The sequence below is a fragment of the Oncorhynchus mykiss genome, chromosome 20 (assembly GCF_057628025.1).
Source record: "Oncorhynchus mykiss isolate SJ-2025 chromosome 20, ASM5762802v1, whole genome shotgun sequence".
In the NCBI taxonomy this organism is placed as follows: domain Eukaryota; kingdom Metazoa; phylum Chordata; class Actinopteri; order Salmoniformes; family Salmonidae; genus Oncorhynchus; species Oncorhynchus mykiss.
The window spans coordinates 25,264,027-25,282,320 of NC_143041.1; the positions used below are offsets into that span (position 1 = coordinate 25,264,027).

General features: G+C 42.3%; 1 protein-coding gene across 2 annotated transcripts in view; it reads left to right on the forward strand.

The window, feature by feature from the left end:
* Nucleotides 1-18,294, forward strand: part of LOC110499108 (serine/threonine-protein kinase SBK1-like) — a 39,093-nt gene that overhangs the window by 14,287 nt on the left and 6,512 nt on the right. For both annotated transcript variants that reach the window (XM_021576019.3, XM_021576020.3), the window contains exon 3: nt 18,001-18,239. In XM_021576019.3, coding sequence (XP_021431694.3) covers nt 18,001-18,239 — 239 coding nt within the window. The remainder of the gene's footprint in view (nt 1-18,000; nt 18,240-18,294) is intronic.

An 18,294-nucleotide genomic window follows, 5' to 3' on the forward strand; every position in this document is an offset into this window, starting at 1 on the left:
GTGCACAACTGAGCAAGAGGACAAGTATGTTAGAGTGTATATTAGAGTGTCTAGTTTGTGAAACAAATGCCTCTCAAGTCCTCACCGGCAGCTTCATTAAATAGTACCCGCAAAACACCAGTCTCAACGTCACCAGTGAAGAGGCGACTCCGGGATGCTGGCCTTCTAGGCTGAGTTCCTCTGTCCAGTGTCTGTGTTCTTTTGCCCATCTTAATCTTTTCTTTTTGTTGGCCAGTCTGAGATATGGCTTTTTCTTTGCAACTCTGCCTAGAAGGCTAGCATCACAGCATCTTCACTGTTGACGTTGAGGCTGGTGTTTTGCGGGTACTATTTAATGAAGCTGCCAGTTGAGGACTGTTTCTCAAACTAGACACTCTAATGTACTTGTCCTCTTGCTCAGTTGTGCACCGGGGCCTCCCACTCCTCTAACAAGAACAGAAAGAAACAGTTTGCACTGTTTTGTGATGGCTGTGCTTCCATAGATAGGATGACAGTGCCCCCATCCACAACTGAACACGGTTGGGAGATTCTGGAGAGGCGGATGAGACATTATTTTTTTTCCATCCCCATCAACAAAACACCAAATTATAGAATTTCTTGTCAATTAATGGCGCCGCTTCCGTCCTATAAAGTTCCAGACACGTGTATAATCTATGCCAAGGTGCATCGAAGCTGTTCTGGCTCGTGGTGGCCCAATTCACTTTTGACATTTTATGTTGGTGTTTCTTTATTTTGGCAGTTAGCTGTACATGAGACAGATACACAAACTGAGAACAAAAAAATAAACCATTTGGCATTAGTCTCCCAGGATTCAGCTCTATTCTATTCTCAAGCCAAGAGTCTGTTCAGTAAAGGTTGTCTGGCTATTCCACTAGCCATCTTGTGTCTATGCATGTGGAGGTCCAAGCTGTTACCATTTTGATGTGTGTGTGTGTGTGTGTGTGTGCACGTGCACGTGCACGCTTATACAGGTTCTGTCTGTTTGTTAGTGTGAACGAGAGGAGGTTGGTATGAGGAACTATAGGAAGACAGGCTCATTTTAATGGCTGGAATGGAATTAATGGAATGGTTTCAAACACATCAAACATATGGAAGCCACATGTTTGACTCCGTTCCATTTATACCAATCCCGCCCTTACAATGAGCACATCCTCCTTTAGCTCCTCCCACCAGCCACTTCTGGTGGAGACTATCCTGGACCTTAAAGGGTATGTTTTTGTCCGTTAGGGGCATTCTGGGCTTTAAAGGGGATATCTTCGCACTGGGCACACCACGTCATTGCAACATGGAGAATTGGGTAATATTTGGCTAGATATGTTAATCAATGAGATTCCAACCTATTTTGACCCACTCAAAAAGACAGCTAAAAGTTTGTTGAATTCCCAATGTGTTATCACTATGGTTTCAACCATCGAAAAGCACCACCAAATTCCAATGGAAAATCAATGTCTGATTTTTGGTTTACTTGTCACCTAAATGTGTTATCGCTGCACTTTCAACCATTTTTAAAAGGACAACAGTTAAAATGGGAATACAATGTCATATCTTGTTTATTTATACAACAACTTAATGTGTTATCACTGTGCTTCATCTAATAACCAAATGACCTGTATTACAGTTGAGATTACATTGAAATACATGGTGCAAGTGATCAATGCCGTTTGAGATTCTGCACAGATTATTATAGCAATTGTGAAGGTTTCCACAGACCTGCGACCCTGAACATGGAGGCTTTCTATGTATATGATTACATAAGAAGACATGTATTGTTACAGTAATCTAAAAATGTGGTCATGGATGTGCTACTCATTTTAAGGTTGAATAAATAACGTTACATTAGTGTGTCAGGTGTCCATAATATTAGACTATTTACTGTCTTACAAAAGTAATACTGAATTGTGCTTGGTTGTCAACCAACCAAATATCAACATTTGAAGGAGAAGTTTCTTCTGCTTGGAGAGCTCCATCTGTGCCACTGGCTATAATTCCAGTTTGTCTACAGGCTACCTAAGTATGGTGCTCAATCAGAGACAACGATAGACAGCTGCCTCTGATTGGGAACCACATCAGGCCAAACACAGAAATACAAAACATAGAACAAAACATAGAATGCCCACCCCAACTCACGCTCTGACCAAACCAAAAATAGAGACATAAAAAAGGAACTAAGGTCAGAACGTGACACACGTTAATAATAAATATGTTGGATTTACGTCTCCATCTCAACCAAAAATCTAAGACTAGGATTAAATCAAATCAAAATATATTTAAAAGTGCCTTCAAGTTTGATTTGATTTAGTCTTATTCTTTAACTTAGAATTTTGGTTGAAAGGGAAACGGGAGTCCAACATATTAATTATGAATTTAACCCACCTGTGTTTGTGGGTAGTTGTTTTCTGTTTGTGTGTCTTCACCTTACAGAACTGTTTCGTTTACGCGCTCGTGTTGTTGGTTTTTGGTTATTGCAGTGTTCAGCTTATTTATTAAAATTAACATGGACACTTACCACGCTGCGTATTGGTCTGATACTTCCTATTCCTCATCCGAGGAGGACAACGATCGTTACAACGTGTAGATTCAATTTGAAATCAACCAAAGCTAGAAACTCTAGGCCTACATCTATTGTCTATTTTTTGTTTAATCCTGGGATGAATTTAAACAATAGCTATTGATGACTTACAAAACGCTATACAGGCCTAAATGGCTTCATTGATGATGTATGATTTGATAAAGTATGGTTCCATTTAACTTGCTCTGTTGAACCTACCCTTTAGAATGACTTCGATAGGAACAGTACATTTATTAAGTGGAGATCTCTCAGCAATCATTCTCACGATAGCACATTGGTTACAGTCAGTGACAAATATCAAAGCTAAGAAGGGCTCGGTTAAAACCTTGAATGGGAGACCGAAGGGATAGCTGTAGATAGGTAAACTCTCCAGTAAGAGGTGCTGCCCGGCCTATAGTTTTTTTCTTATTTCTGACATTGTTTCAAAGGTACAAATTCAACATATTTTATATAAGGTTTGTCTAGGTTGAAAATTGGTTACCATGATGAATGACATAATCCTGTGGTTGAAATTTTACCCTCAAAGCAAAAGTTTACATTTATGACTTTTTTCAATTCCAACGTATTTTCCACGTCACAATACATTGAATCAATTTGTATTTTAACCAATGTCTGCACGGTGAGCTGTCTGTTAGGGTTATCAAGGGTAGTGCTGCGCTGACTGCTGCTGGAGAGGTCGTTTTTCAGTTCCCAGCACATTAAACAATAATGCAATTGCTGCATATGGTGATCTCTAGAGTCTAGTCTTGAGCAATGAGGGTTTCAGAGGTGCTAAGAATTTATTTTTTTATTTTTTTATTTCAGCTTCATTTAACCAGGTAGGATAGTTGAAAACAAATTCTCATTTACAACTGCTGACCTGGCTAAGATAAAAGCATTTCGACACATACAACAACCCATAGTTACACATGGAACAAACAATCAATAATACAGTAGCAATTAAACACTGGAGTGATAGATGTGCAGAAGATGAATGTGCAAGAAGAGATACTGGGATGCAAAGGAGCAATATAGATAGATAGATAAATAAATACAGTATGGGGATGAGGTAGTTGGATGGGCTTTTTACAGATGGGCTATGTATAGGTGCAGTGATCTGTGAGCTGCCCTGACAGCTGGTGCTTAAAGTTAGTGAGGGAGATATGAGTCTCCAGCTTTAGTGATTTTTGCAGTTTGTTCCAGTCATTGGCAGCAGAAAACTGGAAGGAAAGGCAGCCAAAGGAGGAATTGGCTTTGGGGGTGACCAGTGAAATATACATGAATAGGAAATGTGAGACTGGAGTAGATCTGCAATCCGCTCACCCATTTTTGATTGACATACCTATATTGAAGTGTTTTGATCCAAGTAGTGACATTTGTTCATGAATCATTTGAGTGTGCAGACTCTTTTCAGTTATTTTACTGGCTCAATAAACTCTGGGACATGAGGATCTCACACAAGTGAAATCCCTATATATTTCCATGCTGCCTCTCTTTTATACAGTAGGTGCTGAGGACAGAGTAGCACAGGGCAGAATGGGAGCGCAGTGGGGCATGTGGCCTTAGCTGAACACTAATGTTGAGTCGTGAGGAAAGAGACCCGGTGGAGACGCTCGGCCTCCCTCACGCAGCGCCGCAGCTGCTCTCTGGGAGATATGGGAACACAATGGCCCTTTGATAGTGTCACTGCAGGACTGTGTGCACAGGGGCACACAGACACAAACAAACACATGCGGTACACACACATACACCAATGTATGTGCAAACTGAGCTCACATAGTTACACACTCAAACATTCACAACACATTCAGTGCACGCATTCATCCAAACCTAGACTCACACATACCCCTCTATCAACACACCCACAAAGCACTTTGTAGGATCCCCATTTCCCGGTTCCCATTTAGAACATTATACTGCAGCTGATGGCATCTCTCTTCCCCTCATCCCATTCTGGGTCTCTTAATAATGTTCTGCAAAGGAAATGAGGTGGCTGCGTCTTAGGTTCGGAGGTGTTTTGCCTTAGTGAAGGCTGAGTAATGCAATTAGATTTGATTCCGGAGTGTTGCATGTTCCCCCCTGGAGCCCTACGCGGCTGCAACTACAGCTAGCCAGCTAGCGCTTAAGGAGTGCCAGTAAACAAACAGCCCCTCATCTACTGGGTTAATTATGATTGATGGGTCAGGAGCGGGATGGGGAGTCTGGTCTACTCAATCAGTTAAAACATTTTTTTAACCCAACCTGTTCAAAGCTATTTTTTTATAACAGCAAATGAGCTACATTTACAATGAGTATACAATAACATTTTAAGGAAACCTGCTCTTTCCATGACATAGACTAACCAGGTGAATCCAGGTGAAAGCTATGATCCCTTATTGATGTCACTTCAATCAGTTTAGATGAAGGGCAGGAGACCGGTTAAAGAAGGATTTTTAAGCCTTGAGCCAATTGAGACATGGATTGTGTATGTGTGCCATTCAGAGGGTGAATGTGCAAGACAAAATATTTGAACATTGCATTGTCTATGCAAGATATACTGCATAGACAATGCACTGTACAGTTTTCACTCCTTGGCAGAAGACATGCTGTGACTTAATGTTTATTTCTCGGTCTTGGCTCTAATCGTGACTGAGTAAAGGAGCATATGTGTTCTGATAGAAGATACTTAGCGAGGCACACTTATATTTTGGCCTTGTTTAGGCCAAGCGTGTGAAGATCTGGCAGCTCCAAATAGTTGCACCCTATTGCAGTTTCTTCCCTCTAATTAATAATGTAATATTTATTACTTTCTTCCCACAAGATAGCTGAGTAATCTTAATTGGACGAGAGGAAGAACAAAGAACAAAAGCTGGGCTGTGGAGGGAGGGAGGGAGAAAGAGCCTTCAGTGAACCAGTCTTTCTTTGTCTGTGTGTGTGTGTGTGCGAGAGAGATTGCTCGCTTACCAATGGCCCATCTGTGTGGGAAATACACACTGATGGGGTGTGTGAGTGTTGTGATATCCATGCACAATAGATGACATCTCCGTGTGAGATCAGCCTTATCAAAAACCCTATCTGTGTGTACAATACGTAACCACACAGCACATAAAAACAGTGACACACAATGACAAGATTAATACGTTAGTTTCTTTGTTTGTTAGGTCCGCCTTGCATTCCAATTAACTCATATTTTTTTTGTTGAAGTTTTACAAAATGTACATCATTGTAAGTACAAAGATTTTACCATATCCCAACCACCCTCCCTTCCTCCCTCCACACAACACCCCCCACTCCCTTCCCTACCTCAGTCCACCCACCCCACACCCTCCTTCAGGTCCCAGAGATAACATGAAGTGTTGTTTTGTTAGATCAAATCCTTTTCCATATCCTAAAAGGTCCATATAGCATGCACGATCGATTTTGTATTTCCACTCAATCACTAAAGTGACAATAACAGAGAGTAGCAGCATCCTAGATTTAAAAAAATATAGATATTTCACCTTTATTTAACCAGGTAGGCAAGTTGAGAACAAGTTCTCATTTACAATTGCGACCTGGCCAAGATAAAGCAAAGCAGTTCGACACATGGAGTAAAACAAACATACAGTCAATAATACAGTAGAAAAATAAGTCTATATACAATGTGAGCAAATGAGGTGAGATAAGGGAGGTAAAGGCAAAAAAGGCCATGGTGGCGTAGTAAATACAATATAGCAAGTAAAACACTGGAATGGTAGATTTGCAGTGGAAGAATGCGCAAAGTAGAGATATAAATAATGGGGTGCAAAGGAGCAAAATAAATAAATACAGTAGGGGAAGAGGTAGTTGTTTGGGCTAAATTATAGATGGGCTATGTACAGGTGCAGTAATCTGTGAGCTGCTCTGACAGCTCGTGCTTAAAGCTAGTGAGGGAGATAAGTGTTTCCAGTTTCAGAGATTTTTGTAGTTCGTAAGTGTTTCCAGTTTCAGAGAGGTGCCCAAAGGAAGAATTGGTTTTGGGGGTGACCAGAAAGATATACCTGCTGGAGCGCATGCTACAGGTGGGTGCTGCTATGGTGACCAGCGAGCTGAGATGAGGGGGGACTTTACCTAGCAGGGTCTTGTAGATGACCTGGAGCCAGTGAGTTTGGCGACGAGTATGAAGCGAGGGCCAGCCAACGAGAGCATACAGGTTGCAGTGGTGGGTAGTATATGGGGCTTTGGTGACAAAACGGATGGCACTGTGATAGACTGCATCCAATGTATTGAGTAGGGTATTGGAGGCTATTTTGTATATGACATCGCCGAAGTCGAGGATCGGTAGGATGGTCAGTTTTACGAGGGTATGTTTGGCAGCATGAGTGAAGGATGCTTTGTTGCGAAATAGGAAGCCAATTCTAGATTAAACTTTGGATCGGAGATGTTCGATGTGAGTCTGGAAGGAGAGTTTAGACACCTAGGTATACTGGACACCTAGGTATTTGTAGTTGTCCACATATTCTAAGTCAGAGCCGTCCAGAGTAGTGATGCTGGAAGGGCGGGCAGGTGCAGGCAGCGATCGGTTGTAGAGCATGCATTTAGTTTTACTTGTATTTAAGAGGAGTTGGAGGCCACGGAAGGAAACTTGTATTGCATTGAAGCTCGTCTGGAGGGTTGTTAACACAGTGCCCAAAGAAGGGCCAGAAGTATACAGAATGGTGTCGTCTGCATAGAGGTGGATCAGAGACTCACCAGCAGCAAGAGTGACATCATTGATGTATACAGAGAAGAGAGTTGGCCCAAGAATTCAACCCTGTGGTACCCCCATAGAGACTGGCAGAGGCCCGGACAACAGGCCCTCCGATTTGACACACTGAACTCTATCAGAGAAGTAGTTGGTAAACCAGGCGAGGCAATCATTTGAGAAACCAAGGCTATCGAGTCTGCCGATGAGGATGTGTTGATTGACAGAGTCGAAAGTCTTGGCCAGGTCAATGAATACGGCTGCACAGTATTGTTTCATATCGATGGCGGTTAAGATATCGTTTAGGACCTCGAGTGTGGCTGAGGTGCACCCATGACCAGCTCTGAAACCAGATTGCATAGCGGAGAAGGTGCGGTGGGATTCCAAATGGTCGGTAATCTGTTTGTTGACTTGGCTTTCGAAGACCTTAGAAAGGCAGGGTTGGATAGATATAGGTCTGTAGCAGTTTGGGTCAAGAGTGTTCCCCCCTTTGAAGAGGGGGATCACCGCAGCTGCTTTCCAATCTTTGGGAATCTCAGACGACACGAAAGAGAGGTTGAACAGGCTAGTAATAGGGGTTGCAACAATTTCAGCGATAATTTTAGAAAGAAAGGGTCCAGATTGTCTAGCCCGGCAGATATGTAGGGGTCCAGATTTTGCCGATCTTTCAGAACATCAGATGACTGGATTTGGGAGAAGGAGAAATGGGGAAGGGTGGGCGGTGCAGTGCTGTTGACTATAATTGAGTGAAATCCACTCAATTATAGTGGATTTATCGGTGGTGACAGAGATTCCTATCCTCAGTGCAGTGTGCAGCTAGGAGGTGTTCTTATTCTCCATGGACTTTACAGTGTCCTAGGACTTTTTTGAGTTTGTGTTGCAGGAAGCAAATTTCTGCTTGAAAAAGCTAGCCTTGGATTTCTATCTGCCTGTGTATAATGGTTTCTAACTTCCCTGAAAAGTTGCATATCACTGGGGCTGATCGATGCTAATGCAGAATGCCATCGGATGTTTTTGTGTTGGCAGTCAAGTCTGGAGAGAACCAAGGGCTATATCTGTTCCTGGTTCTATATTTCTTGAATGGGGCATGCTTATTTAAGATGGTATTTAAGATGGTTTAAGATGATTAGAATGGCCTGCTCGCTGAAGTGTTTCGGGGAGCGTTTGACAGTGATGAGTGGAGGTCGTTTGACCGCTGACCCATTACGGATGCAGGCGATGAGGCAGTGATCGCTGAGATATTGGTTGAAAACAGCAGAGCTGTATTTAGAGGGCAAGTTGGTTAGGATGATATCTATGAGTGTGCCCGTGTCAACGGCTTTGGGGTGGTACCTGGTAGGTTCATTGATAATTTGTGTGAGATTGAGGGCATCAAGCTTAGATTGTAGTATGGCTGGGGTGTTATTAAGCATCTTCCAGTTTAGGTCACCTAGCAGCACAAGCTCTGAAGATAGATGGGGGGCAATCAGTTCACATATGGTGTCCAGAGCACAACTGGGGGCAGAGGGTGGTCTATAGCAGGCGGCAACGGTGAGAGACTTGTTTTTAAAGAGGTGGATTTTTAAAAGTAGAAATTCAAATTGTTTGGGTACAGACCTGGATAGTAGGACAGACCTCTGCAGGCTATCTCTGCAGTAGATTGCAACACCGCCCCTTTGGCCGTTCTATCTTGTCTGAAAATGTTGTAGTAAGGGATGGAGATTTCAGAGTTTTTGGTTGTCTTCCTAAACCAGGATTTGGACATCCGGGTTGGCAGAGTGTGCTAAAGCAGTGAATAAAACAAACTTAGGGAGGAGGCTTCTAATGTTAACATGCATGACTTACAGAAGTCATCAAAAGTGAGCGCCTGGGGAATAGGATTGGAGATAGGCACTGCAGGGCCTGGATTCACCTCTACATCACCAGAGGAACAGAGGAGGAGTAGGATAAGGGTACGGCTAAAAGCTATGAGAATTGGTCGTCTAGGACGTCCGGAACAGAGAGTAAAAGGAGGTTTGTGGGGGCGATAAAATAGCTTCAAGGTATAATGTTCATACACAGGTATGGTAGGATGTGAATACAGTGGAGGTAAACCTAGGCATTAAGTGTTGATGAAAGAATATAAAATAGAAATATAAAGAATAGAAACATAATTGAAACCAGGTGATGTCATCGCATGTGTGGGTGGTGGAACTGAAGGTTTGGATAAGGTATAATGAGCAGGGCTAGAGGCTCTACAGTGAAATAAGCCAATAAACACTAACCAGAACAGCAATGGACAAGGCATATTGACACTGAGGCATGCTTAGCCGAGTGATCATAAGGGTCCAGTGAGTAGTGAGGTTGGTTGGGGTCACGGCGAATCAGACAGCTAGCCGGGCCATCGGTAGCAAGCTGGCAGAGGATGGAGGTCTGTTTTTAGCCACCTCGTGCGTTTCCGTCGGTAGATTAGTGGGATTCCGTGTGGTAGAGGGCACCAATCCAATTGGCAAAATAGATATAGTTAGAGTGACCCAAGAAAATTGTCTGATAGACCTATTCAGATAGCAGCCAATAAGACAGCTAACGATTAGCGGGCCGCAGATGGGCGTTCAGGTAACGTCGCGACGGAGGGGCCAGTTGGATAACTCCCTCGGGCAGATAACGCCGGTAGTCCAGTCGTGAAGGCCCGGTGGGGCTCCGCGTCGGCGTCGGCTTACGTCGGGTCCAGATACATGATTGTAGCCCAGGAGTGGCTGATGGAACTCTTCAGGTGGCTAGCTCCGGAATAATTGATGTTTGCTCCGGGACCGACGTAAGCCATTTGTCAATCGGATAGCAGCTAGCTAGCTGCAAGATCCAGGTGTAAATGTCCAGAGCTTGCGGAAGAAATCTGGGGATATGGAGAGAAAATAGGTCCGGTATGCTCTGGTCTGAGTCGCGTTGTACAAACTGGCAATTGCTTGTCGAGCTAAAGGATAGCTGATGACCACCAACCATGGTTAGCAGCAACAGCCCCAAAACATCACTGCTCTAGAGGAGATCTGCATGGAGGAATGGGCCAAAATACCAGCAACAGTGTGTGAAACCGTGTGAAGACTGACAGAAAACGTTTGACCTCTGTCATTGCCAACAAAGGGTATATAACAAGTATTGAGATAAATACTTATTTTCCACCATAATTTGCAAATAAATTCATAAAAAATCTTCTCATTTTGTCTGTCATAGTTGAAGTGTACCTATGATGAAAATTACAGGCCTCTCTCATCTTTTTAAGTGGAATAACTTGCACAATTGGTGGCTGACAAAATACTTTTTTGCCCACTGTAAGTGTTCCTTTTGTCCAGGTGTGAAACGGCAGTGTGGATTGCAATAGAGATTGCATCATCTGTGGATCTATTGGTGCGGTATGCAAATTGGAGTGGGTCTAGGATTTCCGAGATAATGGTGTTGATGTGAGCCATGACCAACCTTTCAAAGCATTTCATGGCCATGGGCGTGAGTGCTACATGTCGGTAGTCATTTAGGCAGGTTACCTTAGTGTTCTTGGGCACAGGGACTATGGTGGTCTGCTTGAAACATGCTGGTATTACAGACTCAGTCAGGGAGAGGTTGAAAATGTCAGTGAAGACCCATGCCAGTTGGTCAGCGCATGCTCGGAGTATACGTCCTGGTAATCCATCTGGCCCTGCAGCCTTGTGAATGTTGACCTGTTTAAAATGTCTTGCTCACATCGGCTGCTGAGAGTGTGATCACACAGTTGTCCGGAACAGCTGATGCTCTCATGCATGTTTCAGTGTTGCTTGCCTCGAAGCGAGCATAGAAGTTATTTAGCTTGTCTGGTAGGCTTGTCTCACTGGGCAGCTCTCGGCTGTGCTTCCCTTTGTAGTCTGTAATAGTTTGCAAGCCCTGTCACTTTATATAATGTTTTCATACCCTACATTACTCATCTCATATGTATATACTGTACTCTGTACCATCTACTGCATCTTGCCTAAGCCGTTCGGCCATGACTCATTCAAATATTTTTTATGTACATATTCGTATTCATTCCTTTACACTTGTATAAGGTAGTTGTTGTGAAATTGTTAGGTTTGTCGGAGGTGATATCGGGATTTTTATAGGCTTCCGGGTTAGAGTCCTGCTCCTTGAAAGTGGTAGCTCTAGCCTTTAGCTCAGTGCAAATGTTGCCTGTAATCCATGGCTTCTGGTTGGGGTATGTACTGTGCATAGTCACTGAGGAATGATGTCATCGATCCACTTATTGTTGAAGCCAGTGACTGATGTGGTGTACTCCTCAATCCCGGAACATATTCCAGTCTGTGCTAGCAAAACTATGCTGTAGTTTAGCATCTGCTTCATCTGATCATTTTTTTACCCACTGAGTCACTGGTGCTTCTTGCTTTAATTTTTTGCTTGTTAGCAGGAACCAGGAGGATAGAATTATGGTCAGATTTGCCAAATGCAGGGCGAGGGAGAGCTTTGTACGCATCTCTGTGTGTGGAGTAAAGGTGGTCTAGAGTTTTTTTTTTTTATTCCCTCTGGTTGCACATTTAACATGCGGATAGAAATGAGGTAAAACTGATTTAAGTTTCCCTGCGTTAATTAAAGTCCCCGGCCACTAGGAGCGCCGCCTCTGGATGAGCGTTTTCCTGTTTGCTTATGGTGGTATACAGCTCATTGAGTGCTGTTTTAGTGCCAGTCTCGGTCTGTGGGGGTATGTAGACAGCTATGAAAAATACAGATGAAAACTCTCTAGGTAAATAGTGTGCTCTACAGCTTATCATGAGATACTCTACCTCAGACGAGCAAAACCTTGAGACTTCCTTAGATATCGTGCACCAGCTGTTGTTTACAAATATGCATAGGACGCCGCCCCGTGTATTACCAGAGGCTGCTGTTCTGTTCTGCCGATAGTATATAACACACCAGCTGTATGTTAATAATGTCGTCGTTCAGCCACGACACGGTGAAACATAAAATATTACCATTTTTAATGTCCCGTTGGTAGGATATATGTCCTTTTCATTTGTCCAATTAATTTTCCAGTGATTGAACGTTAGCTAGCAGTACGGAGTACAAAGGCAGATTAGCCACTCGTCGCCTGATCCTCACAAGGCACCCTGATCTCTTTCCGCAAAATCTCAGTTTCCTTCTCCAGCGAATGATAGGGATGAGGGCCTGTTCGGGTGTTTGGAGTATATCTTTCCCGTCCAACTCATTAAAGAAAAGTTATTCGACTCCAGGATGCTGGCCTTCTAGGCAGAGTTCCTCTGTCCAGTGTCTGTATTCTTTTGCCCATCTTAATCTTTTATTTTTATAGGCCAGTCTGAGAGATGGCTTTTTCTTTGCAACTCTGCCTAGAAGGCCAGCATCCCGGAGTCGCCTCTTCACTGTTGACGTTGAGACTGGTGTTTTGCGGGTACTTTCATGAAGCTGCCAGTTGAGGACTAGTGAGGCGTCTATTTCTCAAACTAGAATTACACCTGGACTCCTTTCTGAAAGTATTGCCTTTCTCTAAGCATTTCAAAGATGATGAACAAAATAATAAATAGAAAATGCATTGTTTTTTGATTATGTTCTAGCAGATCTAATGTGTTATATTCTCCTACATTAATTTCACATTTCCACAAACTTCAAAGTGTTTCCTTTCAAATGGTATCAATAATATGCATATCCTTGCTTCAGGTCCTGAGCTACATGCTGTCATTTTAGGCAAAATTGAAAAAAAGGTCTGATCCTTAATTAAGCCAATTATGTTACTGTTGCTGCCGTTTTAGTTTAATGTGATGGTAATGACATTTGTTTTGGATGATTATTAATAGGTGGAGGTCGCTAGCTAAATTATCTTCAACCTAGCTTAGATTTTAGCTAGCTAGCTGCTCTGTAAGCTAGCTTGAATTGCTAGAAAGTTAGAGAAACAAGTTGTGGAACAAGTCACTAAACTAAACATGTTTTACTATCAACTGAAACAATATGTTTCTCCTGTCGTGAATGAAAAGGTTGTATTTTCCCTAAGTAAATGTGATAAACGAGAGACTCTCCTCCATCTTGTCTTGGGTTGTGGAACTCTCCCTTTGGTCTCTGTCCAGAGAGGCTTAAAGATTACATACAGTATGGTGTAAGGAAATGCATCACGATGTGTACGGGGAATAATTATTTACATACAGGTAACTGACAAAATAGGGCCCTGGGTGACCACGAGCCATCAGAACAGCATCAATGTGCCTTGGTATAGATTCTACAAGTGTCTGGAACTCTATTGGAGGGATGTGACACCATTCTTCCACAAGAAATTTCAGAATTTGGTGTTTTGTTAATGGTGGTGGAAAACTGTCTCAAACATCACTCCAGAATCTCCCATAAGTGTTCATTTGAGTTCCTTCCTCAGAACATGAGAACATACGAAAGCTGGTGGTTCCTTTTAAAGTTTAAAGTGAGTCTTCAATATTCCCAGTTAAAAAGTTTTAGGTTGTAGTTATTATATTAGTTACTATATTTCCACTTGTATTTCATAGACCTTTGACTATTGGATGTTCTTATAGGCACTATATAGTATTGCCAGCCTAATCTCGGCTTGAAGTCAAACAGCGCTGTGCATTGCGAAGAGCTGCTGGCAAACGCAGGAAAGTGCTGTTTGAATGAATGCTTACAAGCCTGCCACCGCTCAGTCAGACTGCTCTATCAAATCATAGACTTAATTAAAATAAGCACACAGAAATACAAGCCTTAGGTCATTTTTTATTTAACTAGGCAAGTCAGTTAAGAACAAATTATTATGTTCAATGACAGCCTAGGAACAGTGGGCCTGTTCAGGGGCAGAAGGACAGATTTGTACCTTGTCAGCTCGGGGATATGAACTTGCAACCTTTACGGTTACTAGTCCAACGCTCTAACCACTAGGCTACCCTGCCGCCCCATTAATATGGTCAAATCCGGAAACTACAATTTCGAAAATAAAACCTTTATTCTTTAATTGAAATACGGAACTCTTCCATATTTTATAGAATGTGTAGCATCCCTAAGTCTAAATATTGCAGTTACATTGCCCAACCTTCAATGTCATGTCATAATTATGTTAAATTGTGGCAAATGAATTTCGGTCTTTGTTAGGAAGAAATGGTCTTCACACAGTTCGCAACGAGCCAGGCGGCCCAAACTGCTGCATATACCCTGACTCTGCTTACACTGAAAGCAAGAGAAGTGACACAATGTCAGGCACTGCATTGATTATATGCAACCCAGGACAACCTAGTTAATTAAATTGGTAAGATCATCAACAATGTGTAATTAACTAGTGATTATGTTAAGATTGATTGTTTTTTATAAGGTAAGTTTAATGCTAGCTAGCATTACTTACCATGGCTCCTTGCTGCCTGCACTCACGTAACAGGTGGTCAGCCTGCCATGCAGTCTCCTCGTGGATTGCATTGTAATCGGCCATAATGCCGATTACTGATTTGTTATGATAACTTGAAATCGGCCCCAATTAAATCGGCCAATTCCGATTAATTGGTCGACCTCTAGTGGAAGCACCTACTTTTGATGTACTTTTTTATCCCTCATTTACTCAAGTGTTTATTTTATTTTGTCAGTGAATATTGCACATGGGGTCATGGGGTCAAAGACGGTACTTTTTGGAGAAATGTCCTCTGATCTGTTTGGCCATTATATAATACATAACTGTTTGGCCATAATGACCATCGTTATGTTTGGAGGAAAAAGAGTGAGGCTTGCAAGCAGAAGGACACCATCCCAACCGTGAAGCACGGAGGTAGGAGCATCATGTTGTGGGGGTGCTTTGCAGCAGGAGGGACTGGTGCACTTCACAAAATAGATGGCTTTATGAGAAAGGAAAATTACGTGGATATATTGAAGCAACACAAGAAGTTAAAGCTTGGTCGCAAATGGGTCTTCCAAATGGACAATGACTCCAAGCATACTTCCAACGTTGTGGCAAAATAGCGTAAGGACAACAAAGTCAAGGTAATGTAGTGGCCATCACAAAGCCCTGACCTCAATCCTATAGAGAATTTGTGGACAGAACTGAAAAACGTGTGCGAGCAAGGAGGCCTACAAACCTGACTCCGTTACAACAGCTCTGTCAGGAGGAATGGGCCAAACTTCACAAAACTAATATTATTCTGACATTTCACATTCTTAAAATAAAGATCCTAACTGACCTAAAACAGGGATTTTTTTACTAGGATTAAATGTGGGAAATGTGAAAAGCTGAATTTAAATGTATTTGGCTGAGGTGTATGTAAACTTCTGACTTCAACTGTATATCTATTTCAGTCGTACTGTTATTAGCCTTCTAAATCACTGTGAATGACAGATTCTAGAGTAGACCCATTTTGGCATATCAAAACATAAAAAGAAACAAAGTATTTTAATTTGGGATTGTTCATCTTCAATTTGGAACGGTTGAAACTTCACTTTGGGATGGTGATGAGCCCTGCCTCTGTCTTCTAATGGTCAGTCTATGCTATTGAAAAGTCTTAACAATTTTTTCAGGGTTCAGGAAATTGAGTCAGCATCCAACTTTCTAAAAGATAGCCCAGAGCTGCAACAAGTCAAATATGTTTACTGGGCACATCTCAAGTAATCCCTTCACTCCTGCTACGCTATCAATTGTATGGACATAGATATGTACTGGAAGCTTTTATCCAATGTCGTGGAAATTTCCTCTATTTACCAAATCATGGGAGCAAACCACACACACAAGTCAGAGTTAGTTATTAAAGTCCATCTTTAATTATATGAGCTCTATCACAACCCTGTGACTCTCAGATCGATTCAGTGTCTAACCATGAATTCTCTGAGAGCCCCCTTACAATACAACTGAGTTCCTTTAATAGCAAAGACACACATAGTCAGACAGCATAGACATAACTCATCGTTCAGCTTTGTCTCCTTTCCCAAACCCGTGAAACCATAAACCAAATCCTCCATATCAACAGGCATATATCAAATTGTCATTTATATACAACCCACTCTAAATACAAACTCCTGGACAAACTCACGGAGAGGAGGGTGAGGCTATAGTTTAAGATAGAAACAACAATGCAACCCTTCTTTCCCCACTAGAAAAGGTAGGGAGTAAAATAGATGTTTACACATGATGACACTTTGACCTCTCCCCTCTCAGCGGCCCAGGCAACTTAGTTTTGACATGGAACAGATAACTGCAACCTCACCACAGAATTACACAAAAATACCATTCTGATGAGAATTAACTTACACCCATTTGATAAATATAAAACATCTAACATATGTTACCAACAAATTCTGAATCTTCCCTAACACCCACCCCTCAGCCACTCTCAGCCCATCCCACCTATCACCATAGACCACCCTCGTTTGGCACTTTTAAATGTTAGAGCAATCACAAGTCATCACAAGTAAAACCTTCCTCGTGAATTACCTCATTACTGAGCGCAAAGTTGATTGGATGTTTCACACATTTAAAGTGGCGTTTAAATACAAAACAAAATTAACAATCGAACTTTCATAACAGTTGAGCACCAATAAAAATAATAATAGTAAGAAATAAGAAATAAAACATTAAATAGCAAGAACTGATGAGAAGTTTGTGCCCTAGCCTACTACGCAAAGGCACTATGGATTTATTTTCCCTGGTTGGCACAGATATGCTCAGGAAAATAATATCACAATTTAAGCCTTCTACCTGCCTTCTCGAACCTATCCCCAACACTCTCTTCAAAACTTTTTTTAATTGCATATCTGACGAAGTGCAATCTGTTGTTAAAATCAATCCCTGTTTACAGGCACTTTCGCCACTGCACTAAACTGCAATGGTGAACCCCTTCTGAAGAAAAGTAATCGAGATTGTTCAGCTTTTAGCAATTTTCGACCTTCAGCTTTTAGCAATCTCCAACCTTACATTCTTAAGCAAAAAAAAAAATTCCAATCTGGTTTTCGTGCCCAGCACAGAGACCGTGGTAAATTATCTAAAAGCCAACACAGATACCAAACAGCTCTTTGTCCTTGTACTCTCAGATTTAAGTCAACACTGCAGTCAACACTGTTGACCATGATGTCCTTCTGGACTGACTGGAGAGTTGGGTTGGCCTCTCCGGTCCTGTTCTAAATTGGTTTAGGACCTATTTAACCAGTCAAGAGTTTTCTGTCATCCTTGGTGACCATAACTCAGAGAAAATACATAACACACGTGGCGTTTCACAAGGTATGATTTTGGGTCCGGTACTGTTCAGTTTTTACATATGTTACCTCTTGGCAGCATTATCAGAAAGCACAGCATTGATTTTCACTGCTACGCAGACGATACACAACTTTACATTTCTGTGTCACCAGAGGATTTTAGCTCCACTGATAAATTATTAGACTGTACTAGTGATTTAAATACTTTGATGGCTCACAACTTCCTCCAGCTAAATCAAGACAAGACTGAGGTACTTATTGTTGGAGCCAAAGCACCGAGAGAGAATCAAGGCGCATATTTTAATTCACAGGCAATAAAGATAAAACACCAGGTAAAAAACCCTAGGTGTTATTTTAGATTCTGAACAAAATTTCAAATCACATAATTAGGAATGTGACCAAAATATATTTTTACCACCTGAGGAACATTGCCAAGAACCGGCCATTTCTCTCTCAGGCTGATACAGAGACTTTATTACTGCAGGTAGCCTAGTGTTTAGAGCGTTGGGCCACACACACTGAATGACATTCAAGGTCAAGTAAGCCTGCTGTATTTAGCGTAACACAGTTTTTCTTGTCTCAGACACATGAATTTATGTTGTCTGTCTGTGTTCTGTTCTGTCCCTAGTTTGCCCCACAGCGTCAAGGTGAGCTTGTCTCTGTTGGGGCCGGGCCGGGTGGGTGGTGGAGGCTCTCCCAACTCCAAGGTGGGCTACTTCGGTGGTGGAGGAGTGCCTGTGGAGGACATGCAGGCCCTGGCCATTACCTCCCTGCCGGGTGCAGACTTGGCAAAACACTACGAGCACATCCGCGAGCTGGGCAAGGGCACCTATGGCAAGGTGGACCTTGTGGCACACCGCACACAGGGTGAGTCAGAGGGCATGGCTGTGGTGAAGGGACATTGTTGGCGGCAAAAGTTTCC